A 24,351-nucleotide genomic window follows, 5' to 3' on the forward strand; every position below is an offset into this window, starting at 1 on the left:
AAGATGTCAGTGCAGAGCCTGATGCGGGTGGAGCTCCCAAACCCTGAGATCATGACCTGAGCCGAAGTTAGATGCTTAACCGACTGAGCCACCCAGGCGCTCCAGAAGCATTTTTATATGAAGATATCTATTTTTTTTAACTACCCCAGCTAGCTATAAACTTTTCTGCTGGAGTACAGTATTCCTTAAGGTGTAGAGTAAAGGTTGTGAATTTAGCAGTTTATTTTGCTGCGAAAGGATTGGAGAATTGGTGGGAAGAGGAATATCAAATTACAGCTCCTGATCCGAAAAACAGAAACCTCTTGTCTGTAATTCCTGGCCTGTAGGAAATTGCTTTCTTCCTTGCGTACTTCTTAATTTTTTTTTTTTTCAACGTTTATTTATTTTTTGGGGGACAGAGAGAGACAGAGCATGAACGGGGGAGGGGCAGAGAGAGAGGGAGACACAGAATCAGAAACAGGCTCCAGGCTCTGAGCCATCAGCCCAGAGCCCGACGCGGGGCTCGAACTCACAGACTGCGAGATCGTGACCTGGCTGAAGTCGGACGCTTAACCGACTGCGCCACCCAGGCGCCCCTTCCTCGCGTACTTCTAAAATTAGAGCCAGAAAGGTGCTCATCACTTAATAGGCATTTTATAGATTTAATGATGTTCTGTAGCAGTTTTCACCTGAAGTGCGTTTTTGGTTGAGCGGTAAAGGTAGAAGCAGGTGGGGGGCGCTCCAGCCTGCTGCTGGTGGTGCCAGGATTGTGTGCGGGCTCCAGCTTGTTGGTGGCCAGGCTCGGATCTGGTACTGTGGGTTTTGGGTTTTGTTTACACCCAGGTGTCTGAGCCTTGGAGCTTTAAGACTGAGAACAGTGGCTGCCTTTGGTCCCTGCTCCTAAGGTTGGGGTTCCAGTTTATCCTAAAAGACGTAATTTAGGGCTTTTGCATCTTCGTTAGTGCAGAGATGGCTAGGAACAAGAATGTGAAAGAAAGCTGGAACTTTTTGCAGTACTCGTCTTCTTAGAGGTATGGCAGTGTGGAAGGTTTTCATGGGGAATGTTTTTGCGGATTTTAAAAATTATTTTTCTGTGGACTTAATTTCCCTAAAGGATGAAGAAATGATGGCTAAAAAGTATTCATTTCTGGCCTTTGCTTATTCCTCCAAATGGTAAAGTAAAATGGTTAAGAAATTAACAGAAAGGATTTTCTGGGACACGACACTGTCTTGTCCCTCAGCCTGGGTTCCTGCTGTCCTGGGCTGTCATGCTGTAGGTGTGCACCCTTTGTAGGACAAACCAGTCTGCAGCCAAGATAAGTTTCAATTCAGTGTAGCATAGGAAATGACATCATGTGCAGCATGGGGACAAACCGTCATCACTTCTTCTTAAAAAGTAAAGATGGAGGGAAAGTCTGTTTGCCAGCATCATGGAGTGTTACGTGGGATCCGCCCCTCCCTTCACATTTCAGTTTTTGTTTATTCTTTTTTATTTTATTTTGAAAGAGACAGAGAGCGTGCAGGGGAGGGGCAGAGAGAATGAGACAGAGAGAGAATGAGAATCCCGAGCAGGCACCGCACTGTCAGCGCAGAGCCTGATGCAGAACTTGAACCCAGAAGCCTCGAGATCATGACCTGAGCCAAAACCAAGACTCAGGATGCCCGACCGACTGAGCCACCCAGGCGCCCCTCCCTTTACATTTCTAACGGTGTTCCGAATGGAAGTCTTCAGGTTCGAGAGAAAACTCAGACTTTCCCACCATGCCCTGAGCCTCACACCATAGCATGGTGTGGTCGTGGCAAAGAAGTCACAGCCCCTGAGAAGGAGGACGAAGGGGTGATGGATGTTGAGGTGACAGGAAAAAGCATCAGCCGCTGGAAAGGGGGAGCTGAAGCAAACATGTGAGAGAAAAGGGGGAGAACGTGTGATAGTGATCAATCCAAATAATGTGGTGCTTGTCTGTTGTGGATTTTAAGAGGAAAAGAAGATGAAAGATAAGCAGAACCAGGAACATGTAACAAGTAGCCTGGTAGTTTGAGCCAAGGAAAACAGCCGCTCTCTCTGCTGGATGGGAGGAGGCTTGCCCTGTGGCTGGGGGAAGGTGGGAGGGCAGGGAGAATTGAGGGAGTGACCACGGACCCATGGAGTGTGGCAGCCTCGCCTGTCCCTTTACCAGTTTGCTGTGCTCCTTTTCCTTTGTGAAACATACCCGGTCCCCCTAGGAGAGGAAGGGTGAGTCTTAAGATAATCGAGTGCACGTCTTTTTATATTCGTTAAATGAGACATAATGCTCACCTAATCACAGTGTAATGATACAAATCACTCTTGGTTTGAACTACATTAAACCAGTCTTTCAGGGGGCGCCTGGGTGGCGCAGTCGGTTAAGCGTCCGACTTCAGCCAGGTCACGATCTCGCGGTCCGGGAGTTCGAGCCCCGAACTCTGGGCTGATGGCTCGGAGCCTGGAGCCTGTTTCCGATTCTGTGTCTCCCTCTCTCTCTGCACCTCCCCCATTCATGCTCTGTCTCTCTCTGTCCCAAAAATGAATAAACGTTGAAAAAAAAAATTTAAAAAAAACCAGTCTTTCAGTAGAAATATACACAGATTAGTGCTAATTGATGTTTTAAACATCTCTACAACTCAGAAGTTAACCCGAGACACGTGCACAGGTCACTAAATATGTACTAATGCAGCTTGTAGCAAAGGAACTCATGTAGCAAAGCTCAGCACTTCTGTATTGGTACTTTGATTCTTGGAATGTATTAGCAGGCAGTACAGTGTTGGGCCATCGTGTATTAACCAGTAACTTCCCCGGCATTAGGAAACTGATTCAAACTTTACCGAAAGCAGTATTGCCTGCTAAAATATGCAGATTATGTTTGTAGGTAAGCTTCTAAATATAGCAGGATTAATAGCTTCTTTGTTGTTAAGAATTAACTATCCATGATCTTTCTCTCCTCGTCTGAACAATTTTAAAAAATGTTTCTGCAGAAGTAGAGTGTCAAACTATTATTATTTGGAAGATGTAATAATTTACAGGGAGGCAAAAAGGTTAATTATTTGTTGGCAGTTTATTGAACAATGATATAAGTTCTTTCTACTAAGAATCGGGCATTTGATCTCTATGGAGAATAAGCATTAAAAAACGAATCCAAAATGTCTTCTATGATTTCCATAAATTATTATCATCAAGAGAAGCCAGGGTTTTAACAAAGCAGTAGAGGGTGCCTATCGGATACCCTTGTGTGAGGTCGGGGTCTTTGGGCGTGCCTTCCTGAGCTCAGGCGGGGTTCTGTCGCATTGCGGTAGCCCTGGTGTGGGGCTGGGAGCTGGGCGTTCCCAGCAGTGTCGTGGCGGAGCTGGGCCGTGACTCATCGCCTGGCGTGGTGCCCGCTTCCTTTAACCCTGTCTGCGTTAGGAAGTACAGGCAGTGTGGCCAGATGCTGCATCCAGCTGACACGTTTTCTGTGTGATTTTATTTTGTATAGATGTGAATCTTGTATCGGAGAAAGAAATTATTCAAAGTTGCGTGTTTAGTGATGTCAATAATTTCCTTTGATTTTTAATTACTTTTATTTTCTAGATATTGTTGGAATGCTGTTTTGATGATATATATTTTATATAAATCCTAGAACAGCGTTCAAAAAATTGAGAGAGGAAGTATTTCATAATCCTACCATCCTGACAATTATTTTAGTTTGAGAGTATTTACTTATGCTCTGTTTCATGGGTTGGATTTTAGAGACGGCAATCATATGTGTGGTTGGTTTCAGGCCGTATGATCTATCCTATCTTGTGGTATATCCATATTTTGGTAGTTAAACCAGATTGATTTGTTTAGTTTCTTTTTTTTCCCCCTAAGTTAGTCAGGTTAAAAAACAGGAATTACCTGGCGAACAAGACTGTTTTGCCACCTCCTCTCCCTTCCTAAAATTATACTAAAAGTAATGTTTTGGAAGTTATTGTCTTCTTGACAGATACGCTGATATTTTTTATTTTCTAATATAAACTTTGTATTTGTTTCACCTTAAAGCTAATGAAGTAAACAGTTTTTGCTCAGACCCTGTATACCCAGATTTTCAGTTTTTGGTGCTTAAAGAACCTGTATAGACCTCCTAATACCCCACCCTCTCCCCTTCTGCTGTCCGTTGCATTTATTTTTTATTGTTCTACATTTCAGTTCCAGTGTAGTTAACGTACAGTGTTATCAGGTATACGATACAGTGATTCAGCAATTCTGTGCATTATTCTGTGTTTATAATAAGTGTACTCTTAATCCCCTTCACATATTTCCACCCCCTACTCTGCCCATTTTACATGTTGAATTTGAAACCCAGAGGAAGAGGGGCGCCTGGGTGGCTCGGTCGGTTAAGCATCCGACTTCAGCTCAGGTCATGATCTCACGGTTTGTGAGTTCGAGCCCCGCGTTGGGCTCTGTGCTGACAGCTCAGAGCCTGGAGCCTGCTTCGGAATCTGTGACTCCCCCTCTCTCTCTCTGTCCCCTCCCCAGCTCATGCTCATGCTCTGTCTCTCAGAAAACAAATAAATGTTAAAAACAATTTTTGTTAATAAAAAAAAGAAACCCAGAGGAAGAAACATGACTTTTCGAAGATCACTTAGCTAACTCTGCTGCCTTTGCTATTACATCGTGACTTCAAAGTAAAGGTGAACTGCATACATCATGTTAATCCTTAGGTAGTAACTTTGCTAATGCCGCTACTCCACACATTCCCTGTCCTTGGCATTTGCTTAGGCAGTTCCGTGTGGCTGCAAAGATGATTCACCTGGAGCATTTAGGCAACGAGTGCATTAGTACTAGATCTAGAGGTTTGGATTATTTCTAATTCTTACAAGTTTTAAGTTTTCTTTTTTTTAAGTTTATTTATTTTGAGGCCGAGAGAAGGGGAGGAACAGAGAGAAAGGGAGAGACAGAGTCGCAAGCAGGCTCCGCACTGGGCCTCGAACTCACCAACCTTGAGATCATGGCCTGAGCAGAGACCAAGAGTCAGACACTTAACTGACTGAGCCACCCAGGCACCCCACAAATTTTAGTTTCTCAATTGTGGTTTTTAAATTATTTAGACATTTTGTTTACATGCATCTTGAGCTATCTTAACTATTCCATTAAGCTTGAATTCCAGTAAGTTTGTTTGTTTGTTTATGTTTATTTTTGAGAGAGAGTGCTCTAACAGGGGAGGGGCATAGAGAGGAGGGTTACAGAGGATCTGAAGTGGGCTTTGCACTGACAGCAGTGAGCCCAGGTGACGTGGGGCTTGAACTCATGAACCATGAGATCATGACCTGAGCCAAAGTTGGACATTCAACCGACTGAGCCACCCAGACGCCCCCCCCCCCCCTTCCAGTACACTTTTCAAAATGGCCTCGCTGCATAATGAGCCTCCTGGGTGGCTCAGTTGGTTGAGCATCAACTCTTGATTTCGGCTCAGGCCATGATCTCATGGTTGGTGGGACTGAGCCCCTCGTTGGGCTGCATGCTGACAGCACGGAGCCTGCTTGGAACTTTCTCTCTCTCTCCCTCTCTCTGCTCCTCCCTTGCTCTCTATCAAAAATAAATAAATACATACATCAAAAAATAAAAATAAAATGACTGCTGTGCTTAGTGTTTGCAGAGCCGAGTCTAGCATGGCCCCTGCCCACAAGAGCTCACAGTAGGGGAGTAAGATGCATCCATACATCAGCCCCGGAGCAGGCTCTGAAAAGTGGTATCTGAGCAGAGGGGAGGCTGGGTGAATGCCTCTCGGTGACCCTGGGGATGTTCCTTCATAATGGTTTTCTTGACGGGTGTTTGCCCTGGGTGGGGCTTGATGAGGGACTGGGCAGGCCGTGGACTGGGGATGACCCCTGGTTTGGAATCACAAACTTCTGAGTTCTCCGGACAGGTGTCTGAGGGCAATTTACTTAAATTTCTTACTTGGAAAGCATGGGTAATAATAGTCATGCCAACCCTTACGGGGTTGTCATGAGGGTTAGATGTGTGACGTACCTAAACTATTTGATAAAACACCTGTCATGTAGTGAGTGTTGGGTTATGAATGGAGTGCACAGAGTGGAGAGCTCCTTCTGTGTTGGGAGTGCAAGGGTGAGACTGCTAGGAGGGGTGGTGAGCTATCTTACCAGGGCCAGACCCTGCGCTGGTACCTCCAACACCCCAGGTGTGCCAGTGCCTGCTGGACTTAACAGAAAAAGGAGTAGAGGTACGGGGAGTTCACCACCTTGCCCAGGATTGCACAGCAAAGTGCCTGGGTCAGGATTTGGAAAAAAATGGGGAGGAAGGAAAAAGTCATGTGGGTGTTTCAGTGTCAGGTTGCAGTAGGGTGAGGCTAATCATTCTCTAAGCTTTTGATAAATTAAAAATTGGTAATGGTGACTTGAATTGATACAATATTTATTATGATTTGTAGAGGATGTTGGTGATGAAGGCGAAGAAGAAAAAGAATTCATTTCCTATAATATCAACATAGACATTCATTATGGAGTTAAGTCCAATAGGTGAGTAAAGTGAATACACTGTTGTCTTGTATTATAAGCTTGTGAGACGTGAATATAGATCTTAACTGACTTAGACGAAGACATTAAGAAAACACTCAAGATTTCTGCTCTTTAAATCAGTATCTTTGAGTTCACGGATTGAAATTCAGAGGATTTCCAAGTCAGTATAAACTCTAAAATATTTTTATTTTAATTGCTATGTCATGGCATCCATTTTAGTATTGAGCCATAAATGTATTTAATGTATATAATAACAATTCTGAGATTATATCTGCATTTTCATTATTATAAATAACTAGGAAACACCTAGTAAAGATTCTTAGGTGGAGGTCTGATTTTTCTTAGTATAAAGAAAGAAAGCATTACCGGTCGAGATGCAGTGTGTCCTTAAAATCTTTAATGCATGTGACCAGATCTTTCCAATCTTCTGGAAGAGCGGTGCCAATTTACACTCCAGTAGACATATCCAAATTTAAATATGTAAATGCTTAATTTATACTGTATTTGCTTTTTAAACCTTTTTATTTTTAATAATTTCAAGCTTACAAGAGTTGCATGAATTATATATAGTTGATATCAGATATCAGTTGTTAACATCGCCCCGTTTGCACTATTGTTTTCTTTCCTGAACCATTTGAGAGTTAGTTATAGACAACCTGCTCCTTTATTCCTAAATACTTCAGTGTATGTCTTAAGAACAAGGATATTCCTATTCATAGCCTCCATACAAGTTTTAAATTCATGAAGTACGGGTACAATAGTATTCTTGATGTACTGTGTATATTCAAATTGTCTCAATAATGTCCCTTCTAGTAACTTCCTTGATCCAGAATCTAACTCTGTGTCTTTCGTGACATTGACATTTTTGATAAGCACAGACTAGTGGTGATTAGATTTCGGTTTGTACATTGTTGGCAGGGATGCTATTAAGACGTCTTCCTTTTCAGTGTGTCACCGCAGGAAACTTCAGTGACTTTTTAGAATAATATAAAGTGTTACATATAAAGTACTGGCTTGGGAACAGAAAACTCAAATGCTATTTTTTTGAACTATTAATTTAACTACCTTTGAGCACCTGTTATGTGTAAGATATGGCAGTAGGTACACAGAGAAAACTTGGTTCCCAAGAAGCTTGTGGTCTTTTGGGAGGAGGATTGGCTTGGCAGACACACAACTGACTGTACTGCTGGGCGAAATCTTAGAAGTGCAGAATACCATGAAACAAGGAGATTGGAGAGAGTGATTCTGGTTAGGGGAGACCCCAAAGTGTTGTAATGCTGGAATTGGGTTTTGAGGTTTCCTTGGAATTTCAGCAGCTGAATGTAGATTTCTTAAGCAAAGCCACAGAGGTGCGTAATGTTTAGAGAACGGGACATCTGTTCTCGGTGGTGTCTTGGGTGAGGAAGAGGGTACATAACGAGGTAGAACTGGAAGAGTTGGTTTAGGCCAGGTCGTGCGCGGCCCAGAATGCCCTCTTGTCACTTTAACCTGTGGGTGGCTTCTGTTTATTCAAGCCGACATGTGACTTAGTGCCATAAACGAATGGTACAAGTTAGCATAAGATCAGAGTTAATTATGTCGTGGCTTGTAACTTGCAGTTGCTACGGAGGTTCGTTTGCGTGAGGCCAAGATTATGAACTCAACCCTTACATATGGGACAGATTGACTTTGCCTGGTTTCATGGTCACATGCCAAAACCTTAATCTTGATTCGATCGATTGTTCTCACATAAGCGAGTAAAGAAAGATAAGCAATGTATTTCAGTGTCAGAAAAGCGACCGTCTGATCTATTCTTACTGTGATTTTTAAATTACAACATTCAAATGAATTTTTAATTTGTGTGCGATACAGAAAGGGTGACAGTTACCAAAACTATTTAGGAGTGAGGCTCTTTGTTCTAATTTCTTCTTTTGCTTCCTTTTAGCTTGGCATTCATTAAACGCACTCCAGTGATTGATGCAGACAAACCAGTGTCTTCTCAGCTTCGGGTCCTCACACTCAGTGAAGACTCACCGTATGAAACCTTGCATTCTTTCATTAGCAATGCGGTGGCTCCTTTCTTTAAGTCCTATATCAGAGAGTCTGGCAAGGCAGACAGGTAAAAACCATTTTTCCTTTGTTGGTTTGAATGTCCTATTTCCCTGAGTGTTCTCAGGAGACCATGAGAGATAATGTAAAATTCGGGACTTGGGAAGGCAAGGCTAATATTCCAAAAGGACATAAATCTCTTGCTTTAATAAGATGCATATTATTAATGTTTGACAGACTTAAAATAATAGGGTCTCTTTGGAGACCAACAGCACACTAAGTTTGGAGTCTTTGTTAACTTTTTTAGGGATGGTGATAAAATGGCTCCCTCAGTTGAAAAAAAGATTGCAGAACTTGAAATGGGGCTCCTTCACTTGCAGCAGAATATTGAAATTCCAGAGATCAGCCTGCCAATTCATCCCATTATTACAAATGTTGCAAAACAGTGTTATGAACGTGGAGAAAAGCCAAAAGTTACAGACTTTGGAGATAAGGTCGAAGACCCAACTTTTCTCAATCAATTACAATCAGGAGTTAACCGCTGGATCCGAGAAATTCAGAAAGTAAGAGCACGGTGTTGGATGTATTATGTAAAGTACTTCACTCTTTTTTAATGTCTCTCAGAAACTGGCCTGCATTTTTGTCATTGAGGTAAAGTCTCTGATGATGTTAGCGGTGCTCCCCTTTGTCCTGGGAATGCCCAACCGAGGGCTAACGTTGGCCCAGGTAGAACGGTCAGGGTACAGTGTGGTTATTTAAATGTTCGCCCTGAGAGAGCGTTGATTTCAGCTCTCTTATACCTTTGCTTTCAAGTTAAGCCACTTACAATTGACGGAAGAAAATCTACTTGAAATACAAAAATTAAATGGTAATGCATGAGTTTAATTAGTGATATTTTTCTACTTTTATTTAAAAACAGTGAATACTCTTGAATGTTATTTATCTTTAAAGGTGACCAAACTTGATAGAGACCCTGCCTCAGGAACAGCCTTGCAGGAAATCAGTTTTTGGTTGAACTTGGAACGTGCACTGTACCGCATACAGGAGAAACGAGAGAGCCCAGAAGTCCTACTTACTCTGGATATCTTGAAACACGGCAAGCGTTTCCATGCCACTGTCAGTTTTGACACTGACACAGGTAAACGCTGGAACTAATGATGTGATCAGTAAGAGATTGATCTGGCTTTTGTGAGACCATACTGATAATTTCAGCGAAAATCAATGAATGGACCATCTTCCCTGTTTCCTCTCTTGTATCTCGTCTCCTTTTCCCCCAGTTCTGGGTAATGACAGTAATTTTCCCACATACCTTCCTGCCCCTTCAGGAGTCGTGAGAACATGTGCCAATTTCTAGACCTGAGTGTAGAGAGCCTTGGGAGTTTCCCTCCTGCTTCTCAATTACTTGGTTTCTTGAGTGAGCAGTACTTTTTTAGCATAAAGTCAAGTGTGCTTTTGACAATTCGGGCTGGGGGACGGTTGACATTAAGCGGAAGTTGTTTGGCCACAGGGCTGTGGAAGGAGAGCTGGTTGGGGCTTTCTCTTCCTCTTTTACCTGCCCCTTTTCCCTGTTCAGCCTTCCTCCCTGTTCTGAAAAGTGGCCAAGACGAGTTTAGTTTTCTGAATGGACAGCAGTGTGAGTGACATTGTCTTGGCACACTCTGGGCACTCAACTGTTTGAATGACCGGGCATGTTTGGGCATTTCTCTCCAGCTCTGCCCACCAGGGAATGTTAGAGCAAGGAGTCAGGGCTGCGGTATTTGTCGTGTTCTTTTCCTTCCCCTCCAAAAAAAGGCGTGCTGCCCACATTTGAAATGTTAGAGGAGGTTCTAGGTAGAAACCTTCTAGTTGCTTTGGTCCCATTGCACATGTTACCTGAGCATTCAGTAATGCTGAAGGTTATGCCTTGAAATTTAGATATACCTCTGAAACTTTTACTTCTTCCCTTTTTTTTTTTTTTTTTAAATCTTAATGTTAGAAGAGTCAGAAAGTAGACTAGGACCCAGGTGTTTCTATGATTCTGTGTCCGTAACACACTCCCTTCACTTGAGCTGTGGGTGTAACGTTTTCATTTTAGTGTTCCTAAGGATGATAACACTGTAGTTCTTCTAACCTTAATGTTATTCATAGAACATTTCGATGGTATAGAAAGCAAGGAAAGAAATCACCCACGGCCTTTAACGTATGCATGAGTTGACTGATGTTCTTAAAAAAGCAACAGCGAGACCGTCCGTTAATTAACAGAGGATCATCCTGTTAATAACATGTTCCTTTTTTTCAAATATAAATTGTTTCGGTGTCACTGAATCTTCAGCAACATGAAAGTGTTCTGTCGTGAGGCTGTATTTCAGTTTCCTTACCCAGTAGTAAGCTGTAAGCAGTTGCCTCTTCGTTGTATCACTTTCTTTAAATTAAGATGTGATTGACATAGAGCATTACGTTATACCTATGTTCCCTTACATGCAAACCATTAACTGTTTCTTGGTCAATCCAGGTCTAAAACAGGCTTTGGAGACTGTGAATGACTATAACCCCCTGATGAAGGATTTTCCTCTGAACGACTTACTGTCTGCCACTGAGCTGGACAAAATAAGGCAGGCTCTCGTTGCCATTTTCACCCATCTGAGAAAGATCCGAAACACAAAATACCCCATTCAGAGGGCACTGCGTTTGGTGGAAGCAATTTCAAGAGACTTGAGTTCTCAGTTACTCAAAGTATTGGGCACCAGAAAATTGATGCATGTTGCTTATGAGGAATTTGAAAAAGTAAGTTTCAATATATCAGAAAACCAGCCTCAGGCACCGAGATGAAAACACAGCTGTAATAACAAGCCTCCTTTCTAAAATTATATCCTAGGTTATGGTCGCATGCTTTGAAGTCTTTCAGACTTGGGATGATGAATACGAGAAGCTTCAGGTGTTACTGAGAGACATCGTCAAAAGGAAAAGGGAAGAAAATCTAAAGATGGTGTGGCGAATCAACCCTGCCCACAGGAAGCTTCAGGCCCGCCTTGACCAGATGAGGAAATTTCGACGCCAGCACGAACAGCTGAGAGCTGTCATTGTCAGGGTCCTGAGGCCACAGGTATGCGTCGCATTTTAAAACTGCATCCATGGGTGGTTTTTAGAACCCCTTCTTTCTTTTTCTTAGAATGCTAATGAACTACTGCTCCCTCTGATTCGCACCAGGTGCCTGCGTAGTTCCCTCTGCATCCTGTCCCTGTCCTGTCAGTGATGTAGGGTTTCTGTACCTTCAGTCTTACTACTCTTCCCGTTCTTCCCTCCCTGCAAAATGCGTGAATTCCAGAGCCAGACTTCCTGGGTTTTAAATCCTAATTCCACCGTTTAACGAGCTGTATGACTTGGACGTGTTTTTTAACCCTTTTCCCAGATTCCTCATTTGCAAAATGTAGATAATGATTGCATATGCCTGAGATTTACTTACCTATTTATTTTAATTTTTTATAATTTATTTTTTAAGTACTCTCTACACCCAGCGTGGGGTTCAGACGTTTACAACCCTGAGATCAAGAGTTGCACGCTCTTCTGACTGAGCCAGCTGGGCCTTCCTATACCTGAGATTTATTAAAAGAATTAAATGACTCCTTTTCTTTGGACGTGCTTTTTTTGTCTTCTCAATTCACCTTTCTTTTTTCTTCAACAATTTCTTTCCTTTAAAAAATCCAGTCCAGATGGGGCGCCTGGATGGCTCAGTCGGTAAAGCGTCTGACTTCCGCTCTGGTCATGATTTCACGGTTCGTGAGTTCGAGCCCCGTGTCGGGCTCTGTGCTGACAGCCCGGAGCCTGGAACCTGCTTCAGATCCTGTGTCTCCCTCTCTCTCTCTGCCCCTCCCCTGCTCATGCTCTGTCTCTCTCTCTCAAAAATAAACATTAAAAACCAGTTTAAAAAATCCAGTGCAGGGGCGCCTGGGTGGCGCAGTCGGTTAAGCGTCCGACTTCAGCCAGGTCACGATCTCGCGGTCCGTGAGTTCGAGCCCCACGTCGGGCTCTGGGCTGATGGCTCAGAGCCTGGAGCCTGTTTCCGATTCTGTGTCTCCCTCTCTCTCTGCCCCTCCCCGGTTCATGCTCTGTCTCTCTCTGTCCCAAAAATAAATAAACGTTGAAAAAAAAAAATTAAAAAAAAAAAAAAAATCCAGTGCAGAAAGAGAGTGTGGACTGATCCACACTTGACACTTGAACACCATGGGGGTTAAGGGTGCCAACTCCCTGTGTATTCTCGAAAATCTACGTGTAGCTTTTGTCTCCCTAAAAAGTTAACTGTTGGGGCGCCTGGCTGGCTCAGTCAGCGGAGCATAGAACTCTTCATCTCAGGGTTGTTAATGCAAGCCCCACAGTGGGTGCAGAGATTACTTAAAACTGAAGTCTTCAAAAACAACAACAAGAGCAAAAAACTACTGATAGCTTACTATTGATCAGAAGCCTTACTGATAACAAAAAGGGCTGATTAACATATTTTGTATATCATATATGTTACATACTGTTTTCTTATAGTAAAGTAAGCTAGAGGAAAAAGATGTTATTAAGAAAGCCATAACAGGGGCGCCTGGGTGGCGCAGTCGGTTAAGCGACCGACTTCAGCCAGGTCACGATCTCGCGGTCCGTGAGTTCGAGCCCCGCGTCGGGCTCTGGGCTGATGGCTCAGAGCCTGGAGCCTGTTTCCGATTCTGTGTCTCCCTCTCTCTCTGCCCCTCCCCCGTTCATGCTCTGTCTCTCTCTGTCCCAAAAAAATAAATAAACGTTGAAAAAAAAAAAAAAAGAAAGCCATAACACAAAGAAAATATACTGTGCTGGATTGAAAAAAACCGTGTGGGGGCACCTGGGTGGCTCAGTTGCTTGAGCTTCCGACTGTGGCTCAGGTCATGATCGCATGGTTTGTAAGTTTAAGCCCCACATTGGGCTCTGTGCCAATAGCTCAGAGCCTGGAGCCTGCTTCACATTCTGTGTCTCCCTCTCTCTCTCTCTCTTTCTCTGTACCTACCCCGCTCATACTCTGTCTCTGTCTCTGTCTCTCTCTCTCTCAAAAATAAATATTAAAAAAGTTATTTAAAAAAAAAAAAACACGTGTAAATGAACCCGCAGTTCAAACCTGTGTTTTCAAGGGCCAACTATATGCAGACGGGATTGAGAAGTTAGCCAATACATGTCAAAGCCAATATATAGCCAATGTTATAGACTCTAGGTGGGCACATCTGGGTGTTCAGTCTGTCATTCTTTCAGCCCTCTTGCAGTTGAAAAATTTTTGTAGTGAAATGGTGGGTGATTCAGTCTAGAAACCATGGCATCCAGGAAGCTTTATTCACTGCATTAGGAGTGCCTGCTATTTGGGGTACATTTGTTTTGTTTTTTAATGAACATCTTTTTTTTAACGTTTTTTAATTTATTTTTGAGAGTGGGGGAGGGGCAGAAAGGGGGACAGAGGATCCGAAGCGGGCTCTGCGCTGACAGCAGAGAGCCCAACGCAGGGCTTGAACTCACGAACCACAAGATCATGACCTGAGCCAAAAACGGACGCTCAACCGACCGAGCTACACAGATACCCCTGGGTACATTGTTAATAATGAATCCTCAGCATCTTTTTGCTTAGTGCTCACTTACTGATGTGTGTGCTGGTTTTAAGTGTTAGCCCCTTATTTTACATGTGAGAGATTTGGTTCTAGTACTGATTCCTTCTAGCCTAGGTCTGTTGTTGTTGTTTCTAAATTCGAGTTAGTTAACATAGAGTGTAATAACGATTTCAGGAATAGAATTTAGTGATCCATCACTTACATAGAACACCCAGTGCTCATCCTAACAGGTGCCCTCCTTAATACCCATCGCCCATTTAGCCCATCCCCCGACCCACCTCCCCTCCAGCAACCCTCAGTTTGCTCTCTGTATTTAAGGGTCTCTTATGGTTTGCCTCCCTCTCTGTTTTTGTCTTATTTTTCCTTTCCTTCCCCTGTGTTCATCTGTTTTTGTTTCTGAAGTTCCACATATGAGTGAAATCATACGATATTTAACTTTCCTCTGACTTATTTTGCTTAGGATAATACACGGTAGCTCCATCCACATTGCATATGGAGGCAATTCATTATTTTTTATGTCTGAGTAGTACTCTGTTACATATATATGTATATATATTTATATAAGAATGTGGTATATATATATAAGAATGCGGTATGTATATATATACATATATGTATATATATACATACCACATTGTGGTATGTATATACCAATGTGGTATGTATATATATACATATATGTATATATATATATACACATACCACATTCTTATTCATCAGTCGATGGACATTGGGCTCTTTCCATAATTTGGTTATTGTTGATAGTGCTGCTCTAAACATGGGGGTGCATGTGCCCTGTCAAATTAACCTTTTTGTATCCTTTGCATAAATACCTAGTAGTGGAGTTGCTGGGTCATAAGGTAGTTCTATTTTAGTTTTTGAGGGACCTCCACACTGTTTTCCAGAGCGGCTGCACCAGTTTGCATTCCCACCAGCAGCACAAAAGTGTTCCCCTTTCTCTGCATCCTCGCCAACGTCTGTTGTTGCCTGAGTTGTTAATGTTAGCCATTCTGACAGGGGTGAGGTGGTATCTCAGTGTGGTTTTGATTTGTATTTCCCTGATGATGAGTGATGTTGAGCATCTTTTCATGTGTCTGTTAACCATCTGGATGTCTTTGGAAAAGTGTCTATTCATGTCTTTTGCCCATTTCTTCATTGGATTGTTTATTTTTTGGGTGTTGAGTTTGATAAGTTCTTTACAGATTTTGGATACTAATCCTTTACCTCATATGTCATTTGCAGATATCTTCTCCCAATTTGTCAGTTGCCTTTAGTTTTGTTGCTTACTTTGCTGTGCAGAAGCTTTTTATGTTGATGAGGTCCTAGTAGTTCATTTTTGCCTTTGTTTCCCTTGCCTCCAGAGACATGTCTAGTAAGAAGTTGCTGCAGCTGAGGCCAAAACAGGCAGTTGTTGCCTGTTTTCTTCTCTAGGATTGTGATGGCTTCTTGTCTTACATTTAGGTCTTTCATCCATTTTGAGTTTATTTTCATGTATGGTATAAGAAAGTGGTCCAGGTTCATTCTTCTGCTTGTCACTGTCCAATTTTCCCAACACCATTTGCTGAAGAGACTGTCTTTTTTCCATTGGGTATTCTTTCCTGCTTTGTCAAAGATTGGCCATATGTTTGTGGGTCCATTTCTGGGTTCTCTATTCTGTTCCATTGATCTGAGTGTCTGTTTTTGTGCCAGTACCATACTGTCGTGATGATTACAGCTTTATAATACAACCTAGGGTATGGAACTGTGATGCCTCCAGCTTTGGTTTTCTTTTTCAGGATTGCTTTGGCTGTTCAAGGTCTTTCCTAATTCCATACAAATTTTAGTATTGTTGCAGCGCCTGGGTGGGCTCAGTTGGTTAAGCGTCTGACTTTGGCTCAGGTCACAATCTCGTGGTTTGTGAGTTTGAGCCCCACATCGGGCCCTGTGCTGACAGCTCAGAGCCTGGAGCCTGGTTTGGATTCTGTGTCTCCCACTCTCTCTTTGCCCCTCCCCTGCTCATGCTCTGTCTCTCTCCGTCTCTCAAAAATAAATAAAAATAAATAAATGTTTAAAAAAAATTTTTTTTGGATTGTTCTAGCTCTATGAAGAATGCTGATGTTATTTTGATAGAGATTGCATTGAATGTGTAGATTGCTTTGGGTAGTGTTGACATTTTAATATTTGTTCTTCTGATCCATAAGCATGGAATGTTTTGCCATTTCTTTGTATCTTCTTCAATTTCTCTCATAAGCTTTGTATAGTTTTCAGTGTACAGATCTTTTACCTCTTTGGTTAGGTTTATTCCGGTTTATTTTATGGTTTTTGGTGCAATCATAAATAGGATCAATTCCTTGAATTCTCTTTCTGCTTTCTGCTACTTCATTATTGGTGTATAGAAATGCAACTGATTTCTGTATGTTGATTTTATATTCTGTGACTTTGCTGAATTTATGTATCAGTTCTAGCAGTTTTTTGGTGGAATCTTTTGGATTTTGCACATAGAATGTCATGTTGTCTGCCAGTAGTGAAAGTCTGACTTCTTCCTTACCGATTTGGTTGCCTTTTATTTCTTTTTGTTGTGTGATTGCTAAGGCTAGGACATCCAACACTGTGTTGAACAAAAGTGATGAGAGTGGATAGCCTGGGGTCTCTTAACCCTTTTTTCCCATGTACTTCTTAGCGTACATATTTTAAGAAGTCATTTACATTTTCTTTTTATTTGTAAGTCATGTGGTACATACCCTTTATATCAGTAAAATTAATGATAAACTTACATGTGCATGAATACGTTCTCAGAATGTTTTTATTGGAGTGTTGAGTAGTCTCTTCACATTTAATGTTGTCATTGATATGGTTGGATTCAGAGCTGCCATTTGCTATTTGTTTCCTGCTTATCTCACTTTTTGCTCCTCTATTTCTCTGCCCACTCCTCTTGTGTTATTTTTAGTATATTATTTTAATTCTTCTATAGACTCGTAGCTTTATTTCTTTGAATTTTCTTTCTTGGTGATACTATAGGGATTACAGTATACATCTTTATCATGGTATGTATACACTCTTACTTCCAGTAAACTATAGGAATCTCATACCGTTATAGCTCTGTTTCTTCCTTGTCGCGTATATTATATCTTTATGTGCTATAAACCCAACAATACAGTGTTATAAGTTTTGTTTTATTTTCTATTTTTTTAATGTTTACACTTTTGAGAGAGAGAGAGAGAGAGAGAGAGAAAACATGAGTGGGGGAGGAGCAGAGAGAGAGGGAGACAGAATCTGAAGTAGGCTCCAGGCTCTGAGCTGGCAGCACAGAGCTCAAAGTGGGGCTGGAACTCTCAAGCCGTGAGATTATAACCTGAGCCAAAGTCGGATGCTCAACCGACTGAGCCACCCGGCACTCCATAAGTTTTGTTTTAAACAGTCACATTCGTTTTAGAAAAATTAGAAGAAGAAAAGTAATACATATAATCTTTTACATTTGTGCACATATTATCATTGGTCTAGTTCCCTTCATTCATTCATGGACCTGAGTTACTGTCTGGTGTCTCTTCCCTTTAGTTTAAAGGAATTCTCATAGTATTTCTTGTTCCATAGGTCTGCCGGGAACAGATCCCCTCATTTTTTTGTCGATCAGGAAAAATATTTCATTTTCATACTTGAAGGATAGTGTCTCTGGATATAAAATTCTCAGTTGACAGCAGTTGTAAATCTCCCCAGACTGTCCATTCTTAATAGTGCTCCCCGAGGGTCTCCATAATTTATTACGCCGGCCCTTCTCAGGCTCTCCCATTTTCCGAATCTCCCCTTGAAACATTGCTGTTCTGCTCCCACCGCAAAGTGCAGAGTGCAGGTTTTCGCCGCCTGAGCTGGGGATGGGAACACCTCCGGGCAAGAAGGCCAACAGCAGTTATTTATCTGACTTGGTAGCCCTTTGTCATGAGAAAACACATCTGTTTTCTGCCTTTGTTGGCTGCCTTTGGTTTTTCTCCATTGTCCTGAGAAAACTACTTTTAATAATTTTGTTCAGTTTTTGCCCTCATACTACCATTACTAGGAATACTTAGAATGTTTTTAAACGCAGAAAATAAAATGTATGAGTTTACAAAGGAACAATTACCAATAAATTAGAAATTTATTAATTAAATTAATAAAATCTAGTAATCTGTGTGCTCCTCCATGAACACTGAAAATAGCAAGATCTAGTGAGGGGCCATATTAATACCATAATTTTGAAGTGATGAGCATAAGCAGGATTTCAAGATATAGGGGCACCTGGGTGGCTCAGTGGATTGGGCATCTGACCTCGGTGCAGGTCATGATCCCACAGCTCATGAGTTTGAGCCCCACGTTGGGCTCTGTGCTGACAGCTCAGAACCTGGAGCCTGCCTCGGATTCTGTGTCTCCTTTTTTTCTGCCCCTCCCCTGCTCGTACTTTGTCTCTCTCTCTTTCAAAAATAAACATTAAAAAAAAAAGATAGGTACACACATAATGAAGAAGCGCTTTATTGGTGACAAAGCCACAGAACCTCAAGGGACTATGTGTGACTGTTGTGTGTATTCATAATTATAGGAAATGCTAAATTTTAGTTAGGGGTTAGTGAAAATAATGATGATAATTTCCCCCAAATTCCCAGCCCATCTGAATTTCATCCAAGACATCTGTGGACCCAGATGAAGACCCCCACCTGGCTTTATAATTCTGTGGGAGTGTGGGCAGGAGATACGTGTGGAAGTCTGACACCTGACGTAAAGCTCACGCCCTGTTCTGCTCTCTAGGGGGGGCTTCAGGGAGTGGAATGGGGGATTCTTCTCTCTTACTGAGCGTTTATCTATCTATCCCTCTGCTGAGGTATTTACCCACGAATTATAATTAAAGTTTTAAGAATCAAAAGGAAGGGGCACCTAGGTGACTCAGTCAGTTAAGCGTCCAACTTTTGATCTCAGCTCATATCATGATCTCAGTTTGTGAGATCAAGCCTCGCATCAGGCTCTGCGTGGACAGTGCGGAGCCTGCTTGGGATTCTCTCTGTCTCTCTGTCTCTCTCTTTCTGCCTCTCCCCTCCTTATACGTGTGCGCGCGCGCGCTCTCTCTCTCTCTCCCTCTCTCCCTCCCTCCCTCCCTCTAAATAAATAAACCTGGAAAATCATTAAAAAAAAAAAAAGAATCAAAAACAAAGACTATGTTGGACACCAAGGTTGCACATAGCTCTCCTCTGAATTCCCGAGCTTTTCAGTGCAGTTTTAATTGTAGACAAAACACCGAAGAGGCACATACTCAAAGCCCGGGTTTTAACATGTTATTTTAGCTTCTCAGGCACCAAAACTACATTGTCGGTAGATCTTTATGGGCAGAGTTAGAATATACTCTGTGGTATTTTTCGTGGTCTTGTTGAGTTGTGGTTCTAAAGCATTTGGCTAAAAGTTAAAAACTTACAGAGCGGACTGGCTGCACTCCGGGTGCACAGCCAGATGGCAGTCTTTGTGGCGTCAACCTTTCTGTCACGAGTCCTCCTCTTTCAGGTCACGGCAGTCGCACAGCAGAACCAAGGAGAGGTCCCCGAGCCTCAGGACATGAAAGTGGCGGAGGTTCTCTTTGATGCCGCAGACGCGAATGCTATTGAGGAGGTCAACCTCGCGTACGAGAACGTCAAGGAAGTGGACGGGCTAGACGTCTCCAAGGAAGGCACGGAAGCTTGGGAGGCCGCCATGAAGAGATACGATGAGCGGATCGACAGGGTGGAGACCCGGATCACCGCTCGCCTTAGGGATCAGCTTGGCACAGCCAAGAACGCTAACGAGATGTTCAGGATTTTCTCCAGGTTCAACGCGCTGTTCGTCAGGCCTCACATCCGTGGGGCCATCCGCGAGTACCAGACCCAGCTAATCCAGCGCGTGAAAGACGACATTGAGTCTCTCCACGACAAGTTCAAGGTCCAGTACCCACAGAGTCAGGCGTGTAAGATGAGCCATGTGCGTGACCTGCCCCCGGTGTCGGGCTCCATCATCTGGGCGAAGCAGATCGACCGCCAGCTGAGCGCCTACATGAAGCGCGTGGAGGACGTGCTGGGCAAGGGCTGGGAGAACCACGTGGAGGGCCAGAAGCTGAAGCAGGATGGGGACAGCTTCCGCATGAAGCTCAACACTCAGGAGATCTTCGACGACTGGGCCCGGAAGGTGCAGCAGCGCAACCTGGGCGTCTCGGGGCGCATCTTCACCATCGAAAGCACCCGGGTCCGCGGCCGAACTGGAAACGTCCTTAAGCTGAAAGTTAACTTCCTTCCTGAGATCATCACGCTTTCAAAGGAAGTTCGAAATCTCAAGTGGCTTGGTTTCCGAGTCCCGCTGGCGATTGTGAACAAGGCCCATCAAGCAAACCAGCTCTACCCATTTGCCATCTCGCTGATCGAGAGCGTCCGCACCTACGAGCGGACCTGTGAGAAGGTGGAGGAGCGCAACACCATTTCCCTTCTGGTGGCCGGCTTGAAGAAGGAGGTGCAGGCTCTGATCGCAGAGGGCATCGCGCTGGTGTGGGAATCCTACAAGCTCGACCCCTACGTGCAGCGCTTGGCGGAGACCGTCTTCAACTTCCAGGAAAAGGTGTGTTGATCTCCTGTTCCCTGGGAATGAACTGAACGCGGAGACAGCTCACTCGGTTCGCCTGGTAGCTCTCCCACAGGAGGCCTTCCCGACGGCTGTGGCATTGGGCCGTGTGAGCTGAAGGGGAGAGGAAGCCCTTTTACTTTGCTGTTTGATGGTGCTCTGGGAAGGCCGTTAGGTAACTGCGTTTAGAAACCAGCGGAGAGATGAAGAACACGGGAGTCTGACGGAGCAAACTGAGAGCTTTACTACTGATACAGCTACGGGGAAAATGGGGCTCTGGCCGTCAGTCCCCCTAGACCTAGACTTGCTTCCCAGACCCTAGCATAGCCAGATCGTCGTAAGCCGTCTGGCCTACAGGCTGGCGCTTGCGACAGAGAAGGCACTGAGTGGAGCAGACTTCTCATTCAGAGGTCACCCTTCCTGTGAGCAGGAGGGAGTGAGGGGGAGACTTGATAATTTCCATACGTTTTCCTTCCCTCTGTGGAAACACAGGACTGGGAATAAGTGTTCTTACACCAACAGGTAGGATTAGCTATTCATGGAAAGAACTCCTTTACCGTGAATATTTGTTCATTGAGAAGAATGTACACAAACATAAAGGAATAGAGTGAATGGCTGTTTTAAATAATAAATGTGCCTTCCTTTAGGTGGATGACCTGCTAATAATAGAAGAAAAAATCGACCTGGAAGTCCGTTCCCTGGAGACTTGCATGTATGATCACAGGACTTTCTCAGAGATCTTGAACAGAGTTCAGAAAGCCGTGGACGACTTAAACCTGCACTCCTATTCCAACTTGCCCATCTGGGTCAATAAGCTTGACATGGAGGTGAGGGATGGGAGTGTTATCCTGGTTTTCATTCTTCTACTAGCAATGTAAGGGTGGACCCTATTTTGTAAGTTCATTAGTGACTGCGAAGTATTTTTCCATAGAAATTACCATCAGTGGTCCAGTTTCCCCTCCAGAAATCCCATTTAGGTAATGACAGAGCCGAGCTGTGTGGTTCTAGCAATACTCCTGTCCATTCCAAGTTGAGGTGTTGAGGTGGGGGGATTCTTTTTATCTTCTGAATACCTGACAGCTTCCTGCCTGCCCTTCCCTGCTCACCTGATAAAGGTCGTCTTCCCTGGCTTTCCCCTCCAGGCATCCTTCTCTGACACTCTGCCCCTCTCGACCACCCAATTTAAATGCCTGGGGGTGCCTGGCTGGCTCAGTCAGTAGGGTATGCAACTCTTGATCTCTGGGTCATGAGTTCAAGTCCCATGTTGGGCCTAGAGCTTACTTTAAAAAAAGAAAAAGAAAAGAAAAGGAAATGCCCAGTAACCACCTCTTAATCCTCTCGTAGAGGATTGGGGCTCACTCCTGTAGGGGTCTGCGGGGAGGTTAAAGTGCACATGTGTTTGAAACATACTTAACACCACATGTGGCTTTCTCATTGCTGGACATCAGAGAGCATCCGTGGAGAATCCCGGGAAGTGGGATATTTCATGACAGAGCTGCTCCATGGGCGGTGGTGGCTAGGCAGCTCTGAAGCACCTTAGTTATCCATTTTAAAGAGAAAGCCTGTGACCCACAAAGGTGCAGTGTATCCACACGTGGAACACTGGCGGGGAAAATTAACAAAACCCGCTCTTCTGAATCTACTGAAAGTCTCGGGCTTTGTCACAGCTGCCCTTCCAGCATTCCCAGGATGGTTTTGTGGCCCAAGACGGACTCTGCACAAAGATGTATAGGTGTCCCGTTCGTGGGAAATTTACTTCTCTCGTTCTCGATCAAGCGAGACTTTTTTCTTCGCTTGTTAAAAGAAGATGGTCACCTGTATGTGGTGACTTTGCCACGTACATAAATATGAAATCGTTATGTTCATCTGAAGCTAATAGAATGTTATATGTCAATCATATCTCCACTTCGTAAAAGAGAAAATGGTTTATTCTCCACATTATAGATTGCTAGTTTTATCTCTGAGGCTACCAGGAAACTACTTTTGTTTTATAAATTTTCTAGTACGTTGAGGGAACAGCAAGAGTGTGACTACATCCGCTGCATTTGTGTCCATCTCCTTGTCCCTGACAAATCAGAGGGTTGGTGGTTAGGTTAGCCCCCAGTTGGAGGTCAGGGTCTCTGAGTCTGGGAGAGGCACAGGATGGGGAGGGGGGGATCAGGCTGCGATGAAGGGTGTGGTAGCAACTGTCATCCTCGACCTGAAGCATCGGCTTTCTATCTGACATGCTTGCCGACCTGCCTTTTGGAAGGACACTGTTTTCTGACACTACTTTCCCTGTAGATTGAAAGAATACTGGGCGTTCGCCTACAAGCTGGCCTGAGAGCTTGGACCCAGGTGCTTCTTGGACAAGCTGAAGATAAAGCAGAAGTTGACATGGATACAGACGCACCACAAGTTAGTCACAAGCCTGGTGGGGAGCCAAAGATTAAAGTGAGTATTTCCCATGGCGTCCAATTTGCTGGTAAATCGAACAGAAGGTTCTCCCCCTTGAAAAGTACCAATGAGAAAGCCACTTTACAGTGGAGAAACCTGACAGATACCACCCCACCCTCTGTGCTCTTTGTCCCCACACCTCCCAGACTTGTTCTAATCATGAGAAAAGGTCAGACATCCCTTACAGAACACCTCACCAGTACCCTTCCAAAGTGTCAAGGTCGTGGGAGAAAGACAAGGAGGAACAGAGGTGTCACAGGTTGGAAGGGGTTAAGGCATGTGACGAGTAACTATGTTGTGGGGTCCTGGGAGATCTGACTGAAGTCAGGATTTTAGTTAGTGTTGTATCAATGTTAATTTCCTGGTTTTGGTAATTGTGACGTGTTAGATGTTAACATTACAGAGAGTTGGTCAAGAGTGCATGAAAACTCTTCATACTTTCTTTGCAACTCTCCTGGAAGTCTAAAATAATTTCAAAAACAGACATTTTTTTTTTTAAATGGGAAATAAATTTTAGAAAAAAATCTACACTTGGGGGTGCCTGGGAGGCTCAGTCGGTTAAGCTTCTGACTTGGCTCAGGTCATGATCTCATGGTTCGTTGGGTTTGAGCCCTGCGTTGGGCTCTGTGCTGACAGCTCAGAGCCTGGAGCCTGCTTGGGATTTTGTGTCTCCCTCTCTCTCTGCCCCTCCCCCCACTCACGCTTTCTCTCTCTCTCTTTAAAAAATAAACATCAAAAAAAATTTTTTTAATGGAGATCGGAAAAAAACTACACTGGAAAAAAATCTCTACTTTCCAGGCATACATGCAAGAAACCATTTCAACTGTAACCTAGTACAAGGAAAATTCAGACTCTGACACTAAAATGCCACTGTTTTCACACAATCTTCTCAGTCATGGAAGAGTGCACCAGCACGGTGGCCTCCAACCAGGACAGCAGTCTTGGTCCCCAAGCCCCCCATTTCCCATTTGAGTGAAGGAGTGGCCAGCTGGAACCCAGCAAGCTGTCTAGAAAAGTGTGTTAATTCAAGCTCTGCTAGTGGGTCCTGTCTACTAATCTGGGCATCAGTTACAAAAGTGTCTGCCTTACAGTAGTTCATTAAGCCATACATTTGTTTTAGGTAGTTTATTGCATTTGTGTTCAATTTACCAGTAAGACTACCTCACAAAACAGAGGTCTAAAAGAACTAAAGGTAAAAACTTTGATGTGGGAGAAACAATTGGCTGCTTTTTTCCTACCC

The 24,351-nt window shown here is 43.5% G+C and overlaps 1 protein-coding gene across 1 annotated transcript in view; it reads left to right on the plus strand.

Moving 5' to 3' along the window:
• Positions 1 to 24,351, plus strand: part of DYNC1H1 (dynein cytoplasmic 1 heavy chain 1) — a 78,725-nt gene that overhangs the window by 3,058 nt on the left and 51,316 nt on the right. Inside the window, exons 2-10 of the mRNA XM_045452129.1 lie at positions 6,402 to 6,489; positions 8,414 to 8,587; positions 8,825 to 9,080; positions 9,469 to 9,655; positions 11,009 to 11,280; positions 11,372 to 11,599; positions 19,596 to 20,672; positions 21,323 to 21,502; positions 22,959 to 23,108. Coding sequence (XP_045308085.1) covers positions 6,402 to 6,489; positions 8,414 to 8,587; positions 8,825 to 9,080; positions 9,469 to 9,655; positions 11,009 to 11,280; positions 11,372 to 11,599; positions 19,596 to 20,672; positions 21,323 to 21,502; positions 22,959 to 23,108 — 2,612 coding nt within the window. The remainder of the gene's footprint in view (positions 1 to 6,401; positions 6,490 to 8,413; positions 8,588 to 8,824; positions 9,081 to 9,468; positions 9,656 to 11,008; positions 11,281 to 11,371; positions 11,600 to 19,595; positions 20,673 to 21,322; positions 21,503 to 22,958; positions 23,109 to 24,351) is intronic.

The sequence above is a fragment of the Leopardus geoffroyi genome, chromosome B3 (assembly GCF_018350155.1).
Source record: "Leopardus geoffroyi isolate Oge1 chromosome B3, O.geoffroyi_Oge1_pat1.0, whole genome shotgun sequence".
Lineage (NCBI taxonomy): Eukaryota > Metazoa > Chordata > Mammalia > Carnivora > Felidae > Leopardus > Leopardus geoffroyi.